General features: G+C 39.0%; 2 protein-coding genes across 3 annotated transcripts in view; both read right to left on the reverse strand.

Annotated features, from left to right (window-relative positions):
- Positions 1-2,806: 2,806 nt before the first annotated feature.
- LOC109486069 (neuropilin-1-like) lies at positions 2,807-7,018 on the reverse strand. Its single transcript, XM_019789758.1, has 6 exons — positions 6,958-7,018; positions 5,630-5,662; positions 4,823-5,127; positions 4,544-4,688; positions 4,044-4,160; positions 2,807-2,925 (listed from the first exon to the last, which is right to left on the reverse strand). Exons 1-6 carry the CDS (start codon positions 7,016-7,018, stop codon positions 2,807-2,809), a joined length of 780 nt encoding a protein of 259 aa, XP_019645317.1.
- A 313-nt stretch (positions 7,019-7,331) lies between these two features.
- LOC109486111 overlaps positions 7,332-10,556 on the reverse strand; it is an 11,434-nt gene continuing 8,209 nt past the window's right edge. For both annotated transcript variants that reach the window (XM_019789800.1, XM_019789802.1), the window contains 4 exons: positions 10,246-10,417; positions 9,639-9,746; positions 8,681-8,823; positions 7,332-8,253 (listed from right to left, as the gene is read on the reverse strand). In XM_019789800.1, coding sequence (XP_019645359.1) covers positions 7,974-8,253; positions 8,681-8,823; positions 9,639-9,746; positions 10,246-10,417 — 703 coding nt within the window. In that variant the 3' untranslated portion in view covers positions 7,332-7,973. The remainder of the gene's footprint in view (positions 8,254-8,680; positions 8,824-9,638; positions 9,747-10,245; positions 10,418-10,556) is intronic.

Raw genomic sequence — 10,556 nt, forward strand, 5'->3', positions numbered from 1 at the left:
ATAGTTTCAATTGGCAAAAGGATTCTTCTCTGTCTCTCTCTTTCTGTTCGCAGTTTCTTACTTCATCAGTGAGGCATGTGTCTGCAAAAGAAAGAAGTAATACTTTATACTTTCCAAATTCAAGACAATTGTTAATCGCAGCCATAATGTGGCCTGGTACTTGTGCTACCTGGTACAAGATAGCACTGCAGGTACTGGATAGGTCTGTTTCAAAGAGGATGAAAAGATAAACAAAGATCATACATCTTTGAGAGGAAATGGTACCTTGTAATCTTGTCACCTTCAGGTCCGGGAAAGTTGGTCTGTTCTCCGGGAGGGTCTCCCAACAGCACTTCATCACATCGTAACTGTTGGGTACAGAATATTTAATATTTGCATCTGCGATATGAATCTATACAACTAGTACTATGCCATCCAACGGACGGGAAGATGGCTCTGAATTAGGAAATAGCATTGTTATAAGAACACATGTCATTCTTGACATTTGCAAGCAACTCGTATTTGTTCCAGAGCACCTTCATTCATCGACATTTCGAGGTCATATTAGTTTTAAAGAATATGAGATGACGGAGACATGATACCTTCGTACTCTTGACGTACTCAGTCTCCTCGTAGATATCCCGTGACAGACCAAAGTTTGAGATCTTGGACGAACATAATCACTCAAGGAAACGGTAGTTAGAGCCCGGTTGTAGCAGTGCCTGTGCTGTTTTTCTGATGGTGTTAAGTTGGGAGTCACTGCCTCATAGAAGTAGTGGTTAGCTCGCAATATTAGCCGCTCTCCTCACTATAAGAAGACGTGGACTAGAAAGACTAATAGTATGTTATGACGTTAACAATATGTATAACAATATGAACGAGAAACCTATTTAAGTCATATTCTCAGCAACCAACTAAGGCGTAACACTACTGCTCCTTTCTCAAACAAATATTAGTCAGTATATAGTACGTAGGTAGGCAGCAGTGTACATATACTGTATTGCAGATACGTTTGCAGGTGAGAAAAGATGGCTGTGCTGAAATACCTTTACCAACAAATGATTCGCGAACACGGCAAAGCTATTCGTAAAACAATTTATGATGGTACCTTGTCAGGCGACTTGTTCCTTCTTTCATGCATGGCCCAGTGTTGGAAGTTTGCTTCGCAATCGACACCACTTTCCCTGTAAACTGATGGGTTAGCCTCACAGTATTTTCTATGTCTGACACTGAGATAGGAGATAGATATGCAATAAAGTTGTACTTGCCTCTGTTTATCAGGAAAGTATGCCATACCTGTTTGGGGACTAACAAACTTTTTCCTGAAGATGTTGATCCTCTTGCATCTCGTGTATGTAAGAAGGATGACCAGAACGTTTACATAAGGCTATGTTTACATGTACTTATTACGAATCGCAATGCTGTAGAGTAATGCCTGTTGTCATATTGTGGTAAAACAATGAAATACTGAAATTGCTAGGTCGTTGATGTGATCACAAAGGTACAAAATTATTCTAAAACATCTACCATAAAATACTTTGCTGTCATCAGTGTGCGAATTTTGTTTCAAGTTGGTTGCAAAACACAGGTGAGAGACAATATTGTAGGGAAATTTAGCGGTGTTATTGTGAAAACTGAAAATGGAAAATAATTGCTGTATTCTATTACACTATGTCTTAACCGTTGACATCTTTGATAGCTTTGCGCGCGGCTGAACTACATCGCAGAAGCTCGTGCTTAGGTTCGCGCATAGCAAGGACAGGAGAAGAGAAGGGACAGGATTCCAAGTTATTCGGAGGTATTGATGTTTACATTACAATGCAGTCCTATGCGCAACCGTATACTCACCATCACTACAGTTGACTCCACCCCAACCGAGATCACAGGTACAGGTATAACCGGCTACTTGGTCATGACAGGAACCGTGAAGGCAGGGGTCTGGACTGCAGTCGTCTGTATCTACGCGTGGGAAAGGTTCCGATATTAGAATATTAGAAAATATAAAGCATCGAAAGGTTTCCAGTCATAATCTATGTATCAGATCATTAATGTAAATGACATGCACTCGTGGTAACTCTGCCAAGTCAAGTGTGCTGTTTGAACAAAAAGTTACGCATTAAGTAATTTACTTTATGAAAACTACGACATGCAGATCTAGAGTTGTCTGGATTTCAGAAATGTGATTGTACTAAAGCTACTCACTTTGATCACAGATGACACCCTCCCAGCCGTTCTCACAACTACAAGTGTAGCTCGCTACACCGTCTGTACAGGTACCGTGTGTACAGGGGTCTGGACTGCAGTCGTCTGTATCTGATTAAGATGAGCAATGTGATGCTGTCTTAGGTTTAATGTTTCTTTAATAAAAAAAAACGAGAAGAAGAAAGAAAAGTTTAAATGTTCCTTTCCTTCAACGTTGATAATAATCATGTTTTTTACGGTGGTGAAAAAAATGAAATGAAATATTTTCTATTATGCGTGTAAGGGCATTCCTAGATTCAAAATGAAATGTATGTTTACAAATGTAATGGGATACTCACTTTGATCACAGTTGTCTCCTTCCCAGCCGTTCTCACAACTACAAGTGTAGTTAGCTACGCCGTCTGTACAGGTGCCGTGGAGACAGGGGGAGGCCGCACAGTCATCTATGTCTAAGGAAATGTCACAGCAATCTAAACAAAGTTCTAAATATAAGTTCGCAATTACATCATATTATGTTATCATAAAACACCTTGTTGTCCCATAGTCATAACATTCATGTACTTTCCTTGCACACATGCAAAATAAATGCGCAGTATGTTCGTGAAACGATCTACATGTACATGTATCACTCACTTTGATCACAGTTGTCTCCTTCCCAGCCGTTCTGACAGCTACAAATGTAGCTCGCTACACCGTCTGTACAGGTGCCGTGTGTACAGGGGTCTGGACTGCAGTCGTCTGTGTCTGATTATGTAAAAAAAATGTTTGTTAGGTTTGTTGTTTACTGAATTGAAAAATATGTGATGACAAAGAAAACATTGTCATTAAGGAATAGTAAATATCGTGTTAATATTGATAACATGAAATCCTACTTTGAATTAGAAAGCATATTTACACTTGTATCTTTAAATGTACATGTACAACAAAGCATCACTATTAGGATTTAGGGGATAACTTTGATGAAAATCAATTAGTGCTCACTCTGATTACAGTTGTCTCCTTCCCAGCCGTTCTCACAACTACAAGTGTAGGTCGCTACACCGTCTGTACAGGTGCCGTGGAGACAGGGGTCAGGACTGCAGTCATTAATATCTAGGTACGGGACAAATTGAATAAGATTGCAGAGTTTGTTTTAAAGTTAACTGATTTACATATTCAAAACATAGAGGGTGATCGTTTTAAAGGAATTCCATTCCAATATTCAATTCTTGAAGGGATGTCAAAATTGATATAACCTTAATTGTCTACATTACTCACTCTGATCACAGTTGTCACCTTCCCAGCCGTTCTCACAACTACAAGTGTAGCTCGCTACACCGTCTGTACAGGTGCCGTGGAGACAGGGGGAGGCCGCACAGTCATCTATGTCTGAGGAAATGAAGAGCAAACCACATTGGCCTAAAGTTTAAAAAGAAAATCCTTACATAACGTATTTTATTGGAAAATTGTACTCTTTTATACAATTCGAACAAACGTGCGGTATGCCCTATGGACTAAAACACTCACGTGCACTTACTCTGATCACAATTGTCACCTTCCCATCCGTTCTCACAACTACAAGTGTAGCTCGCTACACCGTCTGTACAGGTGCCGTGGAGACAGGGGTCAGCACTGCAGTCGTCTGTATCTGGTTATGGACAGGTGCATATGAGCTGATAGGTTTACTTGAAAACTATTTCATGGAATTTTATGTTTTCAATTCAAATTAGGTTGAATGGGCATAACCTTTATATATATATATACACACACACACACACACACACACACATACACACACACACACACACACACACACACACACACACACACACACACACTTATATATATATCAAATGTGTCTCAACAAACATATTTGTACTCACTGTTATTACAGTTGACTCCCTCCCAGCCGTCCTCACAGGTACAGTTATAACCGCCTGATTCAGCCACACATGTACCGTGGTCACATGGGTTAGGACTGCAGTAGTCTGCTGCTGGCACTAGATATCATAAAATGATATTGTTAACTTGGTAGTTGTCCTTTGGCTTTGGAAAAATATGTTTGCATTTCATTTTTTAAATTTTATTTCCGAACGCAAATAATGCACTATATCTATAACTTAATACAGTTTTACTTTCCACTTTCAAATTAATTTTATCATATAATCCTTGTTGAGTTCATTAATCCATATACTCTTACAAAAATGGATTTTGAGATAAATTTTTATTTGCTTCGGAGAATAAAAAATCATACTTTCATTCTAATTGACAAACTTTAATTCTAAAAAACTGCAACTGAATGGTGTCAATTATTCTTGTGTTCTCAATTGCACCATGATTGCATCAGAAAAGGTTACTGATCAGCAAGACTAAAAATACTTGCCATCACATCCAAGTATCTCTGTCCTCAGGCGAATGTACGTGTTGCCTTGCCATGTCTGTGGGTTTATCCTGATGTACCGTGTCCGGACTGGAGTCGGCAGGGTTTGTTCCACTACTGTGGGTCCGTCAGTATTACCTGTAAAGATCTATAACAATATCTGTTATTGTTATAACAATATCTGTTATTGTTATAAAATCAGATATAACACATTATACACATTTTAAGTATCGTAATGTTTCATCACGTGTAGTTTAAGGAGCTATCATAAGCCACACTTACCTGGCCCCCATCGTCGCCATATACCTTCCATGTTTGCTGATCGTCAGAATACAACAGTTTGTAAGACTTGGTGTGCCCTCCCCACAGACCTTGTGTTTGGACGCCTGTGATGACCTTCTGACCTCCAAGGTCGATCTGGAGCCACTGGTCTGTATCTACGGTGTTTGTCTGCCACGCCTTGTTGGTATTATTCAAACGGCCTCTCCAAGCCTCGTATCCAACATCTTCTGTAGATGCCGTTATGTGGTCGTTAGGAATGTCGCCGCTCTCCATCCCAAGGGGGTTTGAACAGTCATCAGGAACCGCTAATCAACAGTAATAAGAGATTAATATTTCTTTGTACGATGTATTCCAAAAACAAACGTGTACTCTCTGGCCATCACGTGCACATAGTCTTTTAAAATATTAAATAAGAAATCGCAGGTTGCAAACTTCCAATATGTAGGTATATAGGCTTTTGACAAACGGCCCTCCCTTTCGTAAAATTTTGCCAACAGCAAACCATTACACTATACACACATTCATACCTAGACTGCATTCATGACTGTGTTATCTCTTTAGTGCTGATGCAGCTTCTGTCCGTCCATATTGCTCATACAAAATCCAATCAAGCAACAAGAACAACCACTTCAAACACTCGAGACTGCATTAGAACTCTATTGTATAATCATCGCAATATACCCCTATATACATAGGTACATGTAGAACATTTTACAGATATGAGCCCTTAGCACACGAAGCAACAGATGTTAATTTTCAAATTGCTTATAGATAACATACGTCCAATACATTGTGAATAGTACATACCGACTTCAGCTGATGCTGTTGGAATAGTTGAACCTAAATATGGGAGGAAACACAAATACTCAGATGTTGTGGAGTAAAGAATAGCCATGATCTTTCAAGACATTCTCTTGCAATAACTGCGCCATAACAGAAATTTGGAAATATTAGTTCACACACCGTTGCTTACCAGCTTTAAAACGGTATACGTACATGTAATAGAGCATCAACTGATTTCTACATTATTTCTTCTTAAATAGTCTCTTTAATTGTTATGTTAGTTACTACAACAGCTATTGTAACTATGAAATGATTCTGTATTGAATGTGCCAAATGAGCATTTCTGCATTAATGTAATGGCTGTATTCAAGATATTGATATTATACTAACTCACCGAGAACAGTGCCATAAGTGGCACGAAATCCTCTGTAAAAAGAGTTGCCTCCAAGCGACGTAAAGATCACTGTTAAGGACGGTCCTGAAGACACGATTTGACTATCCGGGGCACTACCTGTACAATATGTGCCAATTAGTGTCAACGTATCAGGCGTGCCTTCAAAAACTTCAAGTTTGTCCAGATTGCTGCAGCCACCACTAATAAAAAAACCATACATGTTGAAGTCAGTTATGTCCAAGGTGACGGCTTGCCCGGGCGGTGCGGTGATAGTCCAGGTACATTGTGTGTCTTTAGGATATGGGCTTGGGTAGTTTGGTGATGTAATCTCGCCAATAGGTGTAGCTGCTGCGTCTATCGTCGAGTCGCAAGCTGTGGCTGTAAAATAGTAATGTATGATAGGGGCGATGAGGTCTTCTTCATAGTAGTTTGTACACTTAATTGTTAGTGCACTGATCACCGATGATCCATGAATCGTCTCTGAATCCCTTCATTTTACCGTCAAGAAGGTTAGAGAAAATTCCCTTCCCGGAAACACACACACACACACACACACACACACACACACACACACACACACACACAGGGCAGCCATTTTCCATCCATCCAAATCTTATCCGTGAAATTTCTAAAATCAACAAACAAACCACAGCATACGACTCACGATCGTCTCGAGCATTATTTTTTTTATTATGCAGGATAGCTATAAATGGGATGTTTTTTTGTGTTCTACTCCCTTAGTGTGAGAAACCTAGGCCTCCTCTATAACATTTACACACTTCCTTCGTCAGCGTATTACTCCATATACATACATGTATAATACTGCCCCCACTGCCAGTACAAGACAGAGTTATAGTTTTACACACACCATACATAATTCTACAATAAACATGCCGTAAAGAATATAACTAATCTCCATACTAAGGCAACTAAGCAAGTGGATGGACCCATGACTCACCTTGACCTTGTTTGCAGATCACCACTAATGCCAACACGACGAGAAGTGTCCTAGCCGCCATGTTACCGACTGGTGTGACTAAAAATTGAGTCTGTCGTACGTATACCTACCACCAGATGCCAACACGGGGTGTTTGTACAAGGCCGTGGTCTGATCTATTACTGCAAATAACCCGGGTCCCCTATCTCGTTAGACTAACATGGACTTTTGCCTGTTTTCTACCAGGTCAGTGCACGAATAAACCCTAGAACAGGATAAGAACAAACTGGGTGACAATTCAAGTTAACATCAATTAGTACTGCTCTAATTAAAAAAAAAGATAGAAGGTTAATACAATTTTAGGTCCAGAATCTAGAGTCAACTAAGAACTGACCAAACGCAATCGGTCAGCACCAGAGAAAACAATAATAAGCAGAACAGGGCAAGAATAACCTTTATTTACCTTTATTTGCATTATTCAAAATGTACATCAGCAGGGGTAGCAAAACTGAACGGTAAACTTGTAGTTAGTGAAACAGAGATGGAGTAAGTTGACACTGCATTTTGATACAATGTATAATTTGTACATAAACATTAGTCTTTGCACTAAATACCTCACATGTAACATATAATTTGTAATATTTGTAATATCAAAAACTACGACACTGGTAACAAAACTCTCATGCATTTGTAAAGCGTATCACTATAATAGTTTTCCATTATTACTATAAACTAATATGATTTCTAACTAGTGATATTCTTTCACATTAAGTTATTCGTGTGACAGCAGAATATAAAAAATATAATAAAATTAGTTTAGAGCACATAGCTTTAGGAACTGGACAATTAAATCAGTTAGTAAACATATACATGTCATGCACATACGTAAATCGGTAGAGACACATAACAAACACATTCTAAATAGATCCATGCCACTTAGAGAAACTTGAATAATGCATGGGAACTATACTAAGCATCTCTCCCATCTGCAGTAATGTAATGGCTTTGGATAATTTGACGGTAGGTAAAAATAAAAATCAAGGAGTTTCTGTGTTGATTTTGTCTATGATACTGTTTAGACGCTGAACACACTGATCAGCTGAAGGGCGCATCTTCGCGTCTCCCTCCCAACATTCCTGTATCAACTTCATCCAGTCACACTCAGGTGAAGGAAGATCTTCTATCACGGCTGGTCGAAGGTTTCTGGTGACGACCGCCGTGCGGAATTCACTGTCGCTCAGATGATGTCCATGGTCCGCCTGTCTGCCGTACCATAGCTCCCACAAGACAAAGGCGAAGCTATAGATGTCCACTTTCCTAAGTAAAGATTACGAAATGTTGCAATTGAATGAGCATGGGTATTAAGCATTCATATCCTTGTTGGAATACTACGTTAAGAGTTTGTCATTCCCTTCTTTCTTACTTGCTCGTCTTCGATTTCTCCCTCCCCCTCTCTCAGACATTGCATTGACACAGTTACAGCGATTTAGCTGCCTAAGAAACTCGTATAGAATGAATACATTGTAGTTACACTGCAATTATTCACACACACACAATCTTTTTTCTTTGATAGAACATTATTAGCATACAGAAAGATTGATATTAACATCAGCTATATATGCAGCACCTTACCATCCCAATTAACAGGCTTTCTTATAACAGCAGCTTTCTTTAGAATTGTACGTCAATTTTTTGTCTGTGTGGTAAAATCGTTTTATATATCATATGAAGAAATAAAACTTACCTGTCGTAGACAGGTGACCTCTGTAAGACCTCAGGCGCCATGTACAGGTCAGTTCCAGCCCGGCTTCCTTGTATCTTCCTCTCGAATTTGGCGACTCCTACGTCACCAAGCTTTAGTAGCAATCCGGAAGGATCGTCTTTAACCTGTGTGAAGGAAACCTTTTTAAGTGATTAAACACTTGTTCCAACAAATTATAAACCTTTGGAAGTGACCACATGTAAGCAAACCAGATATACTAGTAATTCATACCCACCTCTATACTGTTGGAAAATAAACAATATGTTTCACAAGTTGATTCATGGGCAGCCTTCCTTATTTCAGCAAATAGTAGCATTAAAATTAAGTTCTTCAATTCCATTTGATGTTTCCTTTTGATTCGGACTTGGATTTATGTTTATATGATTTCTGTACCTATGTTTATGTTCATGTTTATGTTTTGGTGTCTAATGGGCCCATATGGGCTGGGCGACAAATGTCACAAGACACGTAAATAAAAATTGATTAATTAATTGATTAATTAATTAATTCAGTAGCACATATATACATATAGTATATATGTAGTATGGTATAGTATGCTACTTAATCGGTTATTACACATAGTCAACCACTTCCTGACTTCATACACCTATTACCCAATTCAATGAAGTAACAAAATATCCACCATCTCTCCCAGAAACCGTCTGAACTGAACAAGCAAGTTTTGAAAAGTACTCTTCCTTGAAATTGTAAATACGTTAATGTTGTATCTTTGTGCTATTGGGACCCCTGATCTCTCCCCGTAAACGCTTGCAAAGGGGCCAAAGTGTAATTTTCAAGGTTGAATAAAGGTCGAAAAAAGCATACACACAAGCTTATACAGACAATCCCACCCAAAACCATACCTACGACCTGTTGGTAATAATAGGGCCTATAAATGTAAGATAGCTTAAGAGATATAATACAATTTAGACTGTCTTACGAAAATGTTGTCAAGCTTCAGGTCTCTGTGGACGACGTCCTTGTCATCATGGAGATACCGCAAAGCACTCGCAGTTTGTTTCGCCAGATCTGCAGCGCATAGCATGGCCTGTAAAAGAGTATCATCAAAATGAAATTATGACAAATCAAACCCCAAAAACCTTGTATCTGGCATTTTACCTTCTCACTTTTTACAGGTGTTGAAAAAGTTATATATATATATTGTTACTAAATCTGATAGATTAAAGACATTTTCGAAAGGTAGTGAAACAAAATAAACATATAAAGGCCTTGTATATTTGGCGACGTCTCAGGGAGGAGCCTAATGGTACAGTATTGTGTGCAGTTTACAAGAATTCTTGGAATGGCATTTTGTCCACAGGCATGGAATGTCAACAGGAATGTCTCCCAGCTCTGTTTTTTGACATGCCCACATTCCTGGAAACCACTGGGATACCTGTTTGCCCCGGATGCCCTACATTCTGTAACCCTGGGGCTCGTTCACTACACACTCAGGGGAAGGGAGGGTACCAAGGCTTGAAAAAATAACCATAACAGTAACCACCGTCGCCATGGCAATGTATGTTTTCATTACCAGTCTTGTTTACCTGTACTTTGTCCTGCCGAGTGCAGTCTGCCGGTGCAGGGTTGAGTTCCTGTAGCAGCCTCTCCCTCAGCGTACAGCTACACAGCTCAAACACCATCACCAACTGCACGGGGTTCGCACGTCTGTCGATGGCGGTTCCGTAGAACTTGACGATGCAGTCAGCATTCAGTTGACTAGACAGAGTGTGTAGTACGTAGAGTAAGTCACAATATGATGTATTTTACAGAAAATATGCATATATATATATATATATATATATATATATATATATATATATATATATATATATATATATATATATATATATATATA

This window comes from Branchiostoma belcheri, unplaced genomic scaffold (assembly GCF_001625305.1).
Source record: "Branchiostoma belcheri isolate BF01 breed outbred unplaced genomic scaffold, Haploidv18h27 scaffold8, whole genome shotgun sequence".
Lineage (NCBI taxonomy): Eukaryota > Metazoa > Chordata > Leptocardii > Amphioxiformes > Branchiostomatidae > Branchiostoma > Branchiostoma belcheri.